At 44.6% G+C, this 16,586-nt stretch overlaps 1 protein-coding gene across 1 annotated transcript in view; it reads right to left on the bottom strand.

The window, feature by feature from the left end:
- Positions 1–444: 444 nt before the first annotated feature.
- ZFAND2B (zinc finger AN1-type containing 2B) overlaps positions 445–16,586 on the bottom strand; it is a 93,863-nt gene continuing 77,721 nt past the window's right edge. Inside the window, exons 8-9 of the mRNA XM_033945382.1 lie at positions 3,289–3,367; positions 445–1,227 (exon numbers count right to left, since the gene is read on the bottom strand). Coding sequence (XP_033801273.1) covers positions 1,183–1,227; positions 3,289–3,367 — 124 coding nt within the window. The 3' untranslated portion in view covers positions 445–1,182. The remainder of the gene's footprint in view (positions 1,228–3,288; positions 3,368–16,586) is intronic.

Genomic DNA, 16,586 nt, shown 5'->3' with positions numbered 1-16,586 from the left:
TGGAAGACATTTGGTGCTCTTGGACAATGCCCCCGCAGAAGCTTGTGACCAGATGGGGGGGAGCCATCAGTAGTGATCCATTACAGCTGGAGGCCCAGCTGTTTAAGTAGACAGAAACTTATCTTTAGGCACTTGCTGCAGCTCAAGTAGTGGGAGTTAAAAATGTACCGGCTTTCTCAAGTCAGCAGATTCTAGCTCCAGGGGAGTGGTCATTGTCCCAAAGAGTGTTCAACTTCATTGTTTAGTCTCAGGGAAGACCGGCGATGGACTTGATGGCTTCAGCCAAGTACGCAAAGATAAGTCGTTTCTACAGCTGAAGAGATGAACTGGGAAGTGCAGGGCTGGCCACACTGGTCCAGTTCTGGCCAGAGAGCCTTCGATAAAGTCGTGAAAAAATTAGGACACCCCATGAAATATTCAGTTTTCTTGAAAAATGTTCACATATCAATGTCAAATCTTTTTTTATTTATCTCTGGAAAAGAAAATGATTTAATTGCAGATAAACAACAAAACTTTTCCTTGATTTACTCATGAAATAAAGAATGCAAAATACTCATGTGCTTTCCCTTTAAGAACTGCCAGCAGTGACTGTGCATTTTCCACAATTAGTTCCAGCCTGGTTGAGAGTGAATTTTGTACTTTTATAAACCAACCCTCAGAGGAAACGAGTGGGATGGCTAGGGCTCATTTGTAGGAGTGAACCTGCTGTCAAGCTAAACTCTTACTTAACTTTCTCACTGCATCATGTATGATGTACCACAAAAAAGAAAACCTTGCTCAATGTTACTGTCTTAGTGCTCATAATTTATTTATTTTTTAAACAATTAAATTCCTTTTCTGCAATTTTACATTCTCACTCCTGTACACAAACCCTGTTTTTATATGATGGATCATTTAAACTTCACCAAACTAACTGCACATCATACCAGCAAGTTAGAAAAGATAGGAAAAAGGAAGCCTAGAGTCGGTGGGAACATTGGAGGAATGTAGCCAAAGCTAAGATACCGTCTAGTTCCATCTCAGTTTTTGGTTTCCTTATTATAGCCCTGAAAAATTCTTTAAAAGTTTCATATAGGCAGTATTTTCAGCTCAAACTCTGTCTGGGTGCCCTCCCATGGCTCGGGACCCCTGCGCTTCACAGTCGCAGTCTTCTCTGCTCGTCTAGAAAATGATGACTCTTTCTCATGTCAGGATGCAGGTTGGTACTTTAGGATTTCGATTCTGCACCTGAAAAGAAACAAAAGTTGAGCCTGCCATTAGCACCACCTCATAGTCTCTGCTCTATTACACTTTTATTAATATTTTCACAGGCTTCCTTAGTCTTGAGAAGGGATGTATACAGGCAGTGTACTGGTGCAGAGCTGTGGTTACTGTCATTCAGCTTATGAGAAGAGGTATAATGCAGAAGACGACTTGCAAACATGTAGGACAAGGGAGCTAGGTCAAATGACCACTGGCAGCAATGCCAAGCTGAAAATGTGTCCTAATTAGAGCTGCATTTTGATTAAAATTTTCAATTACATTTACACAAGTAAATTTATTTATTTCCACACTGCAGTGCCTTGTGACACTCAGTGAGTCACTTAACCCTCCATTGTTCAAAGTTAAGTGCCTAAATATATAAATCACATTGACTGTAGCAACATAAAGGCCGTATGTCAAATCTCATCCCCCTTCTGTACAGGACTGAATCTCCCTCCCTCCTCCAGACCCCCGTCTTGGCCACAGGTTCAACTGGTGGCCCTTCCAGATCTGTTTGCAGGTCTACTGCTTACTCTACTCTCCCTACCCAAGGAATGGCATCTGCTCTCCCCCCTACCCCCACCCATCCTAAAGGTGGTCCCTGCTGTGACCTGTAATGAAGCTTTCCCTCTGCCTCTGACATCACTTCCTGTTTCTACATGAACAGGATTTATAAGTCAGAAGGAAAATCTTCAGGTTAGGTGCAAGCTGCCAGTGTGACAAGTCACTTAAATCCCCCCCTTGCCTTAGGTACATTAGATAGACGGAAAAATGCTTGAGTTATCTGAATAAATTCATGAAAACTGAATAAATAAATGTAAGGGAGAGCGGGGGATGTGCTGGTTCATGCCAAGGGCAGGGGTTGGGAGTGGAAGATAGAAGATGTTTGGAGGAGGAGAGAAGAAATTTTCATAATCGTCAATGCATTAACTGCAATTAACTTTCAACCCCAGTCATACAACTACTATTATTTGTTATTTATAAAGCGCTGGACAACAAACATGCAAGAGATGGATCAGGTACATTAGATAGATTGTGAGCCCACTGGGACAGACAGAGAAAAATGCTCGAGTGCCTAAATAAATTCATGTAAAACCGTTCTGAGCTTCCCTGGGAGGACGGTATAGAAAATGGAATCTGCTGTAATAAAACCTTAGCGCGCATGCACACTTCAATCTTTGTGATCCTCAATACAAGGAGCCTGCGTCAGACCCTGCCAGAGCTGCTTTATTTTTACAAGGTAGGTGGGAGAAAGGGCCTGGAGCTGAAGGGTCTCAGCGCACGAGAAACAAAGACACACAGACAGCAGCCAGAAAGCGGCCAAGAAGAGAGACTCGCTTTCTGTCTTTCTTTGTCTCTCTCCTTGACCCCTGTGTCTGTCTTTCTTTCTGACAGACAGCGGCCAAGGAGCGAGAAAGACATACAGAAAGAAAGAAATGCCCAAGTCTACACATATATTCCAGCACTCGGGGCGGTTTCCCTATCGCTACAAGAAGCCTGCGTCAGACCCTGCCAGAGTTGCTTCAGAAAACGAAAGATTTCTCAGATAAGCTAAAACCTGTGTGCTTGGGGCAGGGAGCAATTTTGCTTTGGATTGGGGGAAGGGGGTGTGTGCTGGGGGAGCAGTGACCGATCTTGCTTTGGGTGAAGCCTATTTAAAGACTGGAAATCAACCGTACAAAGGATATTAAAGCTCACATGGTAAGTTTTCAGTTGATTTTGTGGCCGGTTAAGTCTACACATCTATTCTAGCATCCGTTAATGTAATTGGCTTAAACACTAGTAAAGAAATAAAGAGGACAAAGATTACAAACAGTACATTTTATTTAGGTGGGGTAAATAAAAGGGATTCAAGAGGGAATGACAACAGATAGGGGGCCTGATGCACTGAACCAGGCAAGAGGAATGGAGAAGGCATTGACAAGAGAGTCTTGGTCACTTGCATCCATGGAGTAACATAATTGTTAGCCTGCCACTTCACATTTTCACGCCCTCACATGAACTGGAAGATCCCTTAAACATTGACCAGCTGCTGCACATACTCACTGCATGCTGCTGTCGTCTGTATTCTGCCTCGCTAGCAGAAAGTGCACGTGCTAGAGCCAAATCCTCCTCTTCCTGGGGGCTGAAATTAAACAATGGCATGAGAAATCAGTTGCATGATTTGTAGATGGGAAGAGCCCAGCTGCACACAATGCTAGCTAATGTCTAAGAAGGGAGACTGCAACAGAAATTAGTCAAAAGTGCTACCCCTCCCCTCCTGGAAGATGCATGTTAACTAAACACACAATGAGATCGTCCCAAGTTCCTGTCAAAGCACCATAGCCCCTGTCTCCTTTTTACCCCGAACTATCCTTCTAGTAAAAAAGCCTACAGAACCGCTACACCTATGGTAATCATTCATGGACAGCAAATAAGCCAAGTTTTCCAGTCCCCCCCTGAATATATAAGAGATATCTGCGTACAGAGTTACTTGACGTTAGTTTCCATTGTAAGGAGTCACCATCCAAGAAAAAGATTGAGGTGTAATTGTGGATAATATGCTGAACGATTCTACTTAGTATGTCAATGTGGTGGCAGCAGGCAAAAAACAAACAAAATGCTAAGAATTATTAGGAAAGTGAGAGAAAGGAAGTCAAAGATTATTATAAGCCTTTTGTGTTGTTCCTTAGTGCAATCTCACCTTGAATTGTATACATAATTCTGGTCAATGTAGCTCAAAAAAGGTTCAATGAAGGGTGACCAAAATAATTAAAGGGATGAACTCCTCTCATATGATGAAAGGCTTAAGTTAGGACTCTGACCGAGGTCTACAAAATGCTGAGTGGAATAGAACAGGTAAACATAAATCGAAGGTTTACTCTTTGAAAAAGTATAAAGACTAGAGTATACTCCATGAACATAAGCATTGCCATACTGGGACAGACTGAAGGTCCATCATGCACACACGCACATACACAATAGTTATACCAGTATGGCTGTGCTGTATGCAGGTCAATGTCATGTGCATTTTCTTTAGGGATGCCTGGAAAACCTCACCTGTTTGTAACTCTCAATGACTGGAAGTGTCGCATCCTTTCACTTAGCACCTCAATGCACTCCATCAGCCCCTAGAAGATCCTTGTGACGGGGGAGGGGGCATAAGTGGAAGTAAGGAAGAAGGGAACTACAGGTTGGTAAGTCTGACTTCTGTGGTAATTGACAAACGCTTTTAAAACAGAATAATAATGTTTCTGGAATCCGAGAGACAGGTCTTTCAGACAAATCTTATCAATTTCTTTGACTGGGTGACCAAAAAATTGGATAGAGGGAGTGTACTAGATGTGGTGTATTTAGATTTTAGCAAAGCCTTAGACAGTGTTCCACAGAGACATTTAATAAATAAAGTGCCCTCGGGCTGGGTCCTTTTTTTTCCCCCCCAATTCTTTATTCATTTTTTTCATCTTCCATCAAGTGTACAATATTACATCAATTAATTCATACACATCACTTGAAATTCTTTCTATTATCATCTGAAGTACATAAATTATCCCCCTCCTCCACCCACCCTATTCACAGATATTATAATAAAAAGTTAACATATATATGCTATCTTCATAATTATTGATTAAACCTATTTTTTTTTTAATCTTTATTCATTTTCAAATCAAACAATAAGTGCATAAAAATGTATCATAAAAATAATTTCAATATAGCACTGTAAACCTATATTATAACTATAACCCCCCTCCCATAATTATAATTTCTTTTTTTAAATTCTTTATTCATTTTTACATATTACAAGTGTATAAGAAAAATCATTCGAACTTATAAATATACACTTGATTAACTTTCATATATCATTAAAAATATAACTTTTCAGCCAATACCTATATTCTATAATATTTTGAATATTATGAACTATTCCTAGTATCTAAACAATTGATATCAAGTTAGACAACCCTCCCAACCCCTCCCTCCCCTTACAAAAGTTCCATTCCCAATACATCAAAAACAGTTAAATACAATTATACATTATAGGATTTAATATTTATTACCCACTCACACTCCTCCATGTCAAATATCTTACTTTGGGAAAGCGTTATTACTCATTACAAAAATCTGCTAATGGCCCCCAAATCTTCTGAAATTTACCAAAATATCCTCTTTGTGTTGCTATTGTGCGCTCCATTTTATATATATGACACACAGAATTCCAACAGAAACTGTAATTTAATCTGCTATGATTTTTCCAACTGAATGTAATCTGTTGATTGGCAACTCCAGTCAATATAAATAAAAGTTTGTTATTATTTGACGAAATCTGACTCTTCGCTCTCATTGACATGCCAAATAAAATAGTATCATATGTCAAGGCTACCGGATTCTCTAACATCCTATTGATTTGAGGCCAAATTGATTTCCAAAATACTAATAATAATTATACTTTCAATGTAAAAAGGCGTCTAATCATTACAATAAGTAGTCAATGGCCCCCAAATCTTCTTAAAGTTATAATTCCCTTTTTGTATAGTAATTATTCTTTCCATTTTATATATATGACACAATGAATTCCACCAGAAGGTGTAATTAAGTCTTGTATAGTTTTTCCAATTTTTGGGGATATGCTGAATGGCGACTCCTGTCATTATCAATAAAAGTTTATTATTTGATGAAATTTGACTCTTCATTCTCATTGATGTTCCAAATAGAATTGTATCATATGATAGAGCTACATGGTTTTCCAATAAAGAATTAATTTGTGACCAAATTGATTTCCAAAAGGCCATGATAAAGGGACAATAGAATAGTAAATGATCTAGAGTCCCTACTTCAAGTTTACAATGCCACCATCTATTAGACTTAGAGCTATCCAACTTTTGTAATCTAACTGGGGTCCAAAATGCTCTATGGAACAAAAAGAACCAAGTTTGTCTCATAGATGCGGACACTGTACATCTCATTCTCCAAGACCAAATTCATGGCCATTGAGATGCAGAAATTTGATGCTTAATCTCAATGCTCCAAATGTCTCTAAGACCAGTCTTTGATTTTTATTCATAAATCCAGATATTAATTTATACCACTGTGCGGCTTGATGACCCAAGAAATCTGCCTGAAAGCATAAGAATTATCCCAGGACAAGCAGGCAGGTATTCTCACTAGTGGGTGATGTCATCCAACGGAGCCCCGATGCGGACATCTGACAAGCATACTTGCTTGTAGAAACTTTTAGAAGTTTTGAGTTGCCTATACCGCGCATGCGCGAGTGCCTTCCCACCCGATGCACCGGGCGCGTCTCCTCAGTTCTTTCTCTTCCGCGGAGCTGAGGAGTCCGTCTTCGACTCTCTGCGCGAAGTCCCTTCATTTGTGCTTTCTGTGCCCGCGGTTTTGAGTTTTACTTTGCTCATTATCGTTGGCTCACGTTGCGTTTTCTTGTTTAAAAAAAAAAAAAAAAAAATTTCTTTCGATCGTTCCACGGGGTAGGCCGCGTGGCCGCAGCCCCGCGGCTTCGATCTTGCGGTGGAGCTTTTTCGGCCTATGTCTTGGCCTGTTACGTGTTTTAAAAAGTGTGTCAAGTGCCAGCGCGCGATTTCATTGACGGACCCTCATCAACGCTATCTTCAGTGTCTAGGGCCTCAACATCTTCCAAAATTGTGCCGGCCTTGCTCCACAATTACAGCACGTGCTTTTAAGCGTCGCTGCATTTTGTGGGAGTCGCTGTTCAGCATGGAGGTGTCGCCAGAGCTGCTCGCGTCGCAGGGCGCCACGCCTTCGACTTCCACCTCAGCTTCTTCGGCCTCGAGTCTGCTTAAGCCTGCCTCGTTCGTGCCGGCTTCGACTCTGATGCCTGCTGCGGTGCCTTCTGCCGTCACCTCAGGTCAGGTAACGCAGCCTCCCATTCCTCCAGTGGTGTTCAAGGTGCCCAAGGCTTCTAAGCCCAAGCCCCTGGGCGGCCAAGTTAGCGATGTCCGTGCTGGAGGTCCCATTGCGGATGTGGATCCCTCTTTGCCGGCTTCGTTCCATGCGATGATGGAGAAGTTATTGGTCGAGTTCTTTACTAAAATTGGGCCGATGCTTCTCTCCCAAATCCAGCCAGGGCACGCGGAAGCCTCCCGCGAGGTCGAGCCGCCTCCCATGCCTCCTCGACGCACACTCTCGCTGCTGGGAGCAGAGTCTCGGCGAGTGTCTGGTCTGGCTTCGGGGCATGCCTCGCAAGGAGCAGAATCTTTGCCCATGCCACTTTTGAAACCACTTTTGATACCCTCGATGCGTGGCGCACCCACCTTGCCTGGAACGGCACCTACCTCCTCGATGCCGAGCCTCGAGCCTTGGGGAGTGCATCGCGGGGCTTCGTCTCAGCCTCCTCTGCTTCGATCCACAGCCTCCAGCCCCATCTACTCGATGGCTGCCTCGTCTGGGCTTCGCTCGCCTCGGCGCTCGAGGCCTGCTTCTCGACACTGTTCTGGTCGTCGCTCGAGACATTTATCGAGGCATTCTTCGAGGCATGCCTCGCCTCGTAGTAAGCAGCCTTTTCGGGAGTTTTCACCGGATTACTCGCCTCCTCCTATGCCGGAACTCGAGGACATCGTGGGTTCGTTCTCTCCCTGCCGGTCCTCGGCCTCAGCGGACCAGGCCTCCTCGTCTTCTTCGAGTCCGTCTCGAGGCCCGGCCCTCGCTGACCAGTTGTCCTTCTCGTCCTTCCTGAGGCAGATGGCAGTGGATCTGGATATCACCCTGGATTCGAGTTCAAAGTTTTCTAAAGAGTATTTGGAGATGATGCATCTTCCTCAACCTCCTGCTGAGTCTCTCCGTCTGCCTCTCCATAAGCTTCTGGACCAGACTTTCATGAGATGCTTCGAGACTCCGTACTCCATCCCCGCGGTCCCAGGGAAGTTGGATGCCAGGTACCGCACAGTGCACCATAAGGGCTTCGACGGGGCGCAGCTCTCTCACCAGTCCCTCTTGGTTGAATCCTCCTTGAAGCGGTCTCATCCCTCCCAGGTCTATGCCTCCACTCCTCCTGGCTGGGAGGGCAAAACCATGGACAGATTTGGCAGGCGCATCTAGCAGAACTCGATGATGGCTTCTCGAGTCCTGAATTACAGTTTTCATTTTGCGACCTACTTTGAGTTTTTTCTCTCCATTCTTCAGAAATTTTTGCCCTATCTGGACTCTCAGGCTCGCTTCAAGTACTCGGAGGTCCTGGCGTCGTTGTCCCAACTTCGCCTGCAGATGATGCAATCGTCTTACGACGCCTTTGAACTCTCGACCAGAGCTGCTGCTTGTTCGGTGGCCATGAGACGCCTGTCGTGGCTCCGGACAATTGATATGGACCCGAATCTCCAGGACAGGCTGGCGAACGTTCCCTGTGCGGGAGCAGACCTTTTTGACGAGTCCATTGAGGCGGCGACGGAGAAGCTGTCCAAACATGAAAAGTCTTTTCAATCTATTCTCTGCCAGAAGGCCAAGCCTGCTATTGCTCATCCATCTCGCCTGCCTATGATCTATCAGAGGAGCTATCCGCCGAAGCAGGCACCCACCATCCGTCCGCCTGTGAAGAGGCAGCACCAGCAGAAGCCCCAACAAAAGCCTCAACCTTCTGCTGTCCCCAAGGCTCCCCAGCCTTTTTGACTGTCTCGTAGGAAGCATAACTTCCATCGTTCTGCCCTCCCCGTTTTTTCCCATCGGAGGTCGTCTCCATCACTTTTACCATCGATGGACGACTATTACCACCAACCTCTGGGTTCTTTCCGTCATAAGAGAGGGATACTCTCTTCAGTTCCATCAAGTTCCTCCGGAACATCCTCCAAGAGAGTATCCTTCCAACTTAACCCAGACCGCCCTTCTTCTTCAGGAAGCTCAGGCTTTGCTCCGGCTTCGTGCCGTTGAGCCGGTCCCTGTAGACCAACAGAACAAGTGTTTTTACTCCCGGTATTTCCTGGTTCCGAAGAAGATGGGTGACCTGCGTCCTATTTTGGACCTCTTAGCAAGGTTCCTCTGAAATTTCTCACTTGGAAAGTGGTGTTTCTCATTGGCCTCACTTCTGCTCGTCGAGTGAGTGAACTTCAAGCATTGGTTGCGGATCCGCCCTTTACAGTGTTTCATCATGACAAGGTGGTCCTTCGCACTCATCTCAAATTCCTCCCCAAGGTGGTCTCAGAATGTCATCTGAATTAATCCATTGTCCTTACTGTGTTTTTTCCAAAGCCTCATTCTCATCCTGGAGAATCAGTTCTTCACACTCTGGACTGTAAATCTGCTTTGGCTTTCTACCTGGAACGCACCAAGTCTCACAGAACTGCTCCTCAACTTTTCATCTCCTTCGATCCGAACAAGTTGGGACACCCTATCTCTAAGCGCACCATCTCCAACTGGATGGCGGTTTGTATCTCTTTCTGCTATGCCCAGGCTGGATTAGCCCTTCACAGTAAAGTCACAGCCCATAAGGTCAGAGCAATGGCAGCCTCTGTAGCTTTCCTCAGATCGACACCGATTGAGATTTGTAAAGCTGCCACTTGGTCCTCGGTTCATACCTTCACCTCACAATATTGTCTGGATACCTTCTCCAGACGGGATGGACAGTTTGGCCAAACAGTATTACAAAATTTGTTCTCCTAAGTTGCCAACTCTCCCACCATCCCATTTGGGTTAGCTTGGAGGTCACCGACTAGTGAGAATACCTGCCTGCTTGTCCTGGGATAAAGCAATGTTACTTACCGTAACAATTGTTATCCAGGGACAGCAGGCAGCTATTCTCATGTCCCTCCCACCTCCCCTGGGTTGGCTTCTCTGCTGGTATCTGAACTGAGGAGACGCGCGCGGTGCATCGGGCGGGAAGGCATTCGCGCATGCGCAGTGTGGGCAACTCGAAACTTCTAAAAGTTTCTACAAGCAAGTATGCTTGTGAGATGTCCACATCGGGGCTCCGTTGGATGACGTCACCCACTAGTGAGACTAGTTGCCTGCTGTCCCTGGATAACAACTATTACGGTAAGTAACATTGCTTTCCAGACTATACTGATTGTTAAGATTTTTCCATTCAGGGAACCCCTCCTGAATAGCCTGCTTCAGTTGCAACCATTTAAAACTTTGTGATTTGTTAAGACCATATTTATGCTGCAACTGCAAAAAATCAAGCAGTATACCATTTAAAATAACATCACCTAGAGTCCGTATATCTGCAATAATCCAATGCTTCCATACAATTTTAAAACCGCCAACTTGAATCTTGGAGTTTAGCATAAAGATTGGTATGTTGATTTGTGTATTGGGTTTGGAGTGAAATTGCTGACATAACGTAATGTTTTCCATGTATCCATCAAAATTCTGTTCTCTTTATATTTTCTAGGCATTGTAACACTAAGAACATGAGACAAATTAATAGGAAACATGAGTCGCCATTCCAAATACAGCCAATCCGGGATATTTTCCTTGAGCTCTGGGAGGACCTAATACATACCCTGGCGTAAAATATAGGCTTGATGATACCTATAAAAGTTAGGAAAATTTACCCCACCCTCCGCAATTCTGTCTCTTTGCATGCGGAGAAAGCCTTTGATCGAGTGGAATGGACTTTTATGTATCAGGCATTAGATTGGTTTGGTATAGGTTCTGGATTTATAAAAATGATTCAGACGTTGTATAGCTCCCCTGCTGCAAGATTGTATATTAATAATAATTTATCAGAGCGTTTTAATTTGCGGAGGGGGGGTTAGGCAAGGTTGTCCATTGTCTCCTTTGCTTTTTGATATTGTATTAGAACCCTTGTTATTAGCCATTCAACAAGCAAAGGGGATACAAGGTATTCCTCATACAAATTGGGAATATAAAATATCTGCATATGCTTTATTTGAGGAATCTGGAAATTACCATGTCATGCTTGCTTGAATTAATAGAGAAATTTGGAAAATTTTCAGGGTATAAGATAAATTGAAGTTTATATGGAAAGAAGATGGATTAAAATATTTAGGTATTAGAATTAAAAATATGCTGGAAGATACAATGAAAGAGAATAAAAATTTTTTGTTAAAAAGTAACAGAAATGTGTGAGCAATGGAATCCTTTACATCTTTCTTGGTGGGGGAGAGTCCAAACTATTAAAATGATGATATTGCCTGTGGTTTGTTATCAATTGAGTATGATACCAGTTTTTTTTCAGGGGTCCTTTTATAAAAAGTTAAATGGTATTCTTACAAAATTTGTTTGGCTGGGTAAAATGCCCAGAATTGCCTTAGTATCTTTACAAAACTCAGGCTGGGTCAAGAACTGGTTGAGTGGAAGGCAACAGAGGGTAGTGATCAATGGAGCTCACTCTGAGGAAAGGGAGGTTACCAGTGGAGTGCTTCAAGGTTTCTGTTCTTGGGCCTATTCTTTTTAATATTTTTATAAACAATATTGCTGCAGGACTGTCAGGTAAGATTTGCCTCTTTGTGGATGATACCAAAATCTGCAAGAGTAGACACCCAGGATGGTGTGAATAACATGAAAAAAGACCTGGCGAAGCTTGAAGAATAGTCTTAAATTTGGCACATGATGCACTGGGGCGAGACCTAAGGCCTCCGGAGCAGGAGGGACTGAGCACCAACTTTTTTACAGGTACGGGGCGGGGGAATCGGCATCCCTCCTATCATATTTTGGATCGATTGGGGGGAGCATTGATGGTAGGAGGAAGTCAGCATCCCTCCTGCCATTCGTTTGCAGTGGCAGGTATTTTGGGGGGGTTCGGGGAGGGAGGGGTGGATTTTGTCGGGGGGGGGAGAGGGCTTTTTTTCATTAGTGTAATACACGCAAAATATCTGTGCCATTAAAAAAAACAAAAATAAAATGAACGGCAGAAGCCCTGACAGGAGCCTCCTGTCACTACTGTCAGGGCTCTGCCCCGACTCAATCGCTCACTGAGCAATTGAGTTGGGGGAATTTGCATGCAAATCATTTGCACACAAAAAAAGATAGTGAATCAATCGCTGTTTCAAAATCGACCAGGAATTGGCCAACAGCGATTGAATCTCTATCTTTAGTGAATCTGGGCCTTACTCAGGCCACAGAGCTGATGCTCAAGCCTCTGATAAAATCAGCAGGTGAGCTGCTTCCAGGGTCAGTCCCCGATATCCTGAAGGGACCCAAAACAGGCTGGCTCTGCAGGTATTCTAAGAGATAGGCCTGGGAGCAGGGGACTTCCAAGCACTGAAGCCACAAAGAATTTCAAAATCTGACAGAAAAAACACCCCAAAATAATAAAGAAAAGTCGAGAAGAGCAAAACACAACTTCCGAGTTTGCTTGCACAAGGAATAACTGAGGAGGGTGCTGTGCTCCACTGCAGAAGGAGAGGAGTTTCAAGTTCATAAAGTGATACCCTTCTGCAGTTTGCTGGAAATGGGAATCAACAGCTATAGTACTGACTCTTGTGTATCAGCAATAGATTTAGTCTCCTTATCAGGTAGATTAGGACATGCTTTAAGGAAGCAGTTTTACTTTCAATTTCCCTCCCTAAAATAAATTACCGTATTTTTTGCTCCATATGATGCACTTTTTTTCCACCCAAAAGAGGGTGGCAATCTCGGTGCATCTTATGTAGCAAAGATACAAAATTTGTAACCCCCAGCCGACACCGCACCTTTTCAAAACACTGCCCCCCTGCCTTTCAGCACCGCCGCCGCACCTGTTTAAAACAAACACCCGCCCGCCTGTCGCCAGTACCTTTTTTTAAACAGCCTGGTGTTCCAGCATGAATCCCTCCCTCGCTAGATGGCTCTTGTGCTCAGCGGCACACAGATCAGGAGTGTGGATGTCAGAAGCAAGCTTTTACGTGCTCCTGCTTGGGCTCACCGCCATTTTCTGAATGGCTGGCGTCAGTTCTCGTGGGACTCGCGAGAACTGACGCCAGCCATTCAGAAAACGGTGCAGGGCCAGGCATGAACGTGGAAAGCTCGTGCCTCACCTCCGTGCTGTTGACCTGTGTGCCGCTGAGTACGAGAGTCGTCTAGCGAGGGAGGGATTTAAAAAGGTACCGGGGGTATGATTTAAAAGGCACGGGGGAGGGCTAAAAAGGTACTGGGGGATGTAAAAAATTGTTAAGTCGGCTGGGACGGATCCCTCCTGTCCTGGCCTACCACTAGGGGTGGGTAGGGTACAGGGTAGGGAGGGGGGACAGGGTGCAGAACTTGGCAAGGAGTGTGGGATCGGGTGCAGAGCCTGCCAGGAAGAATTTGGTTCAGAATGTTTTTTTTTGTTTTCCTCTAAATCTATGGTCATAAGAACATAAAAATTGCCGCTGCTGGGTCAGACCAGTGGTCCATTGTGCCCAGCAGTTCGCTCATGCGGCGGCCCTCTGGTCAAAGACCAGCGCCCTGAGACTAGCCCTACCTGTGTACATTCTGGTTAAGCAGGAACTTGTTCTTGAATCCCTGGAGGGTGTTTTCCCCTATGACAATCTCCGGATGAGCATTCCAGTTTTCTACCACTCTCTGGGTGAAGAAGAACTTCCTTATGTTCGTACGGAATCTATCCCCTTTCAATTTTAGAGAGTGCCCTCTCATTCTCCCTATCTTGGAGAGAGTGAACAACCTTTCCTTTTCCACCAAGTCTATTCCCTTCAGTACCTTGAAAGTTTCAATCATATCCCCTCTCAATCTCCTCTGTTCGAGGGAAAAAAAGCCAAGTTTCTATAATCTTTCGCTGTACAGCAACTCCTCCAGCCCCTTAACCATCTTAGTCGCTCTTCTCTGGACCCTTTCGAGTAGTACTGTGTCCTTCTTCATGTACGGTGACCAGGCTGGATGCAGTACTACAGGTGAGGGCACACCATGGCTCGGTACAGCGGCATGATAACCTTCTCCGATCTGTTCGTGATCCCCTTCTTTATAATTCCTAGCATTCTGTTTGCCCTTTTCGCCGCTGTCGCACATTGTGCGGACAGCTTCATCGACTTGTCGATCAGAACTCCCAAGTCCCTTTCCTGGGAGGTTTCTCCAAGTACCGCCCCGGACATCCTGTATTCGTGCATGAGATTTTTGTTACCGACATGCATCACTTTACACTTATCCAGGTTGAACCTCATCTCCCATGTCGATGCCCATTCCTTGAGCCTGATTATGTCACGTTGCAGATCTTCGCAACCCCCCTGCGTTTTCACTACTCTGAACAACTTTGTATTGACCGCAAATTTAATCACCTCACTCGTCGTACCTATGTCCAGAGGTTCCCACAGGGGTGAAAGTTCCAGGACAGCTTAAGCTTGTCAGTCGCCATGATAGACACATGATAGAGACATACAAGATCATGAAAGGCATAGAGAAGGTGGAGAGGGACAGATTCTTCAGCCTACTGGGAACCACAAGAACAAAGGGGCACTCGGATAAATTGAACGGGGACAGGTTCAGAACCAATGCTAGGAAATTCTTTTTCATTCAGAGGGTGGTGGACACCTGGAATATGCTTCCGGAGGTTGTGATAGGACAGAGTACATTGCGGGGTTTCAAAGAGGGATTGGATAAATTCCAGAAGGATTCGGGGATTGAGGGATACAGATAGGGGTAGAGACAGGACTATGAAAGGTTAACAGATAGAAGGAAAAAGGGGAATGAAGGGTTTCAGACAAAGGACCTCTTTACAGGTCATTGATCTGATGGGCTGCCGCGGGAGCGGGCTGCTGGGCGCGATGGACCTCTGGTCTGACCCAGCGGAGGCAACTTCTTATGTTCCTCCAGGAGTAGTTGTTGAACAGGTAGTTTGAAAGGAAGGAGGAATGAATGCCTCAACTGTTATGTTTCACGGTATGTAAGCTTCTATGATGCAGAAATTAACTGCTTCTCCATATAAATATATTAAGGGCCACTCCCTCTGGCTCATTTCCCTGGAACCTCAGTCTAATCTGAAACATAAAATACTGTTGGTTATTTACGCAATGGAATGCATCTTTTTATTTATCAGGCATCTCTAATCTAGAATGATTTACCATTTTTAATTAGATCAGAAGTTCGTTATACTGTTTTTAGAAAGCTTTAATATTTAAATCATTTTTATTGAGCACAAGAAAACAGGTACAACCAACACGAGAACTAGCAATGCAATATCAAGAGCAGCGGAAACAGCTAATATGTGGCTCAAACAATTTTCAGAAATAACCAGAAAGCCCTACCCCCACCTACCCACCCCCTGTCTACCCACCCATCCAACCCCCCTCCATCTAACCACCCACCCATCCAATACCAGAACAGGTGCAAGTGAGCTAAAGAAGGAAAGACAAGGAAAAAGAAGAGAGGACTAAAGTAAATATCAGAAGCTGAAATTCTACTGTACAACTTTCACATGATCTTAAAAGTTCATAAGTCTACTCCTTGCAGTTGGGGAGAAGGGATTCCAGAAGGGTCCCCAAATATGCATAAACTGCCGTCCTGCTGAAGAATCCAGTGTGCGGAGCTGGGTCTATTCCATTTTCAGTAAAGTGGTCATGTGTTGCCTCCATTGCTGAAAAGCAGGGGCCTGCTGTTCCAACCAAAGCAAAAAGATAATCTTTTTACCCTGAAGTACCGCCTGCTGAAAAAAAGCAGTGTAGCACTTTGGAGTAGGGGATTGCAGAGAGAAGACATCAAACAGGACAAGCACCTCCAGCTTTACGCCACACTTCCAAAGAGAGGAGAAGGTCTTCAGTAACAAGTTCCAAAATTGTTGCACTGGGGGACACTGCCAGAACATGTGGCCCAAAGTGGCCTCCCCACAGCCGCACTTAGGACAACTGGAAGTCTGAGCTACCCCAGCCAAATAGGCCCATCGAGGAGACATATGAAGACAAAGAGCAAATTTATGTTGTAGCTCCCAACAGGCTACATTAACCGTAACCTTGCAGATAGCAAGAACAAAAGACTTAAAAGTAGCCTCCAGTAAGGTGATGGGTAGATCTGACTCCCAAGCTACTGTGTAAGCTCAGTACATGAGGGCAGGAGAGGAATCCAAAAGGGCTCGATGATACCTCAGAGGTACTTTATTCTGAGTCCATAGTGTAAATAGAAAGCCAAGTTCCTCCTAAACGTCTTCAGTCAGATCAGTCCAACAGAGACTCCTGATGTAATTGCAAAGCTGTAGATAAGGAAAGAAATCCTGTGGGGAAAGAGAGAGCTCCCTCTGTAGATCTGAAAAGGGAATCATTTTGCCCTCCTCCGTGAGCACATGAAAAGATAATGAATACCCTTCTGCGTCCAGCGTTGAAAGTCCGGAGAAAAAGTACCCACTGGAAAGTGAGAATTGTGCCTGATTGCCAGGTATGGTGAAGCCTTAGTAGAAAAATGGTGACGTCTGAAAATCCATCTCCAAGCAGCAACAGTGGTAGGAAGCAGATGAGACAACGTGGCAACAGGCAGAAGAT

This window comes from Geotrypetes seraphini, chromosome 5, assembly GCF_902459505.1.
Source record: "Geotrypetes seraphini chromosome 5, aGeoSer1.1, whole genome shotgun sequence".
Lineage (NCBI taxonomy): Eukaryota > Metazoa > Chordata > Amphibia > Gymnophiona > Dermophiidae > Geotrypetes > Geotrypetes seraphini.
This window is presented reverse-complemented; position numbering and strand designations above follow the sequence as displayed.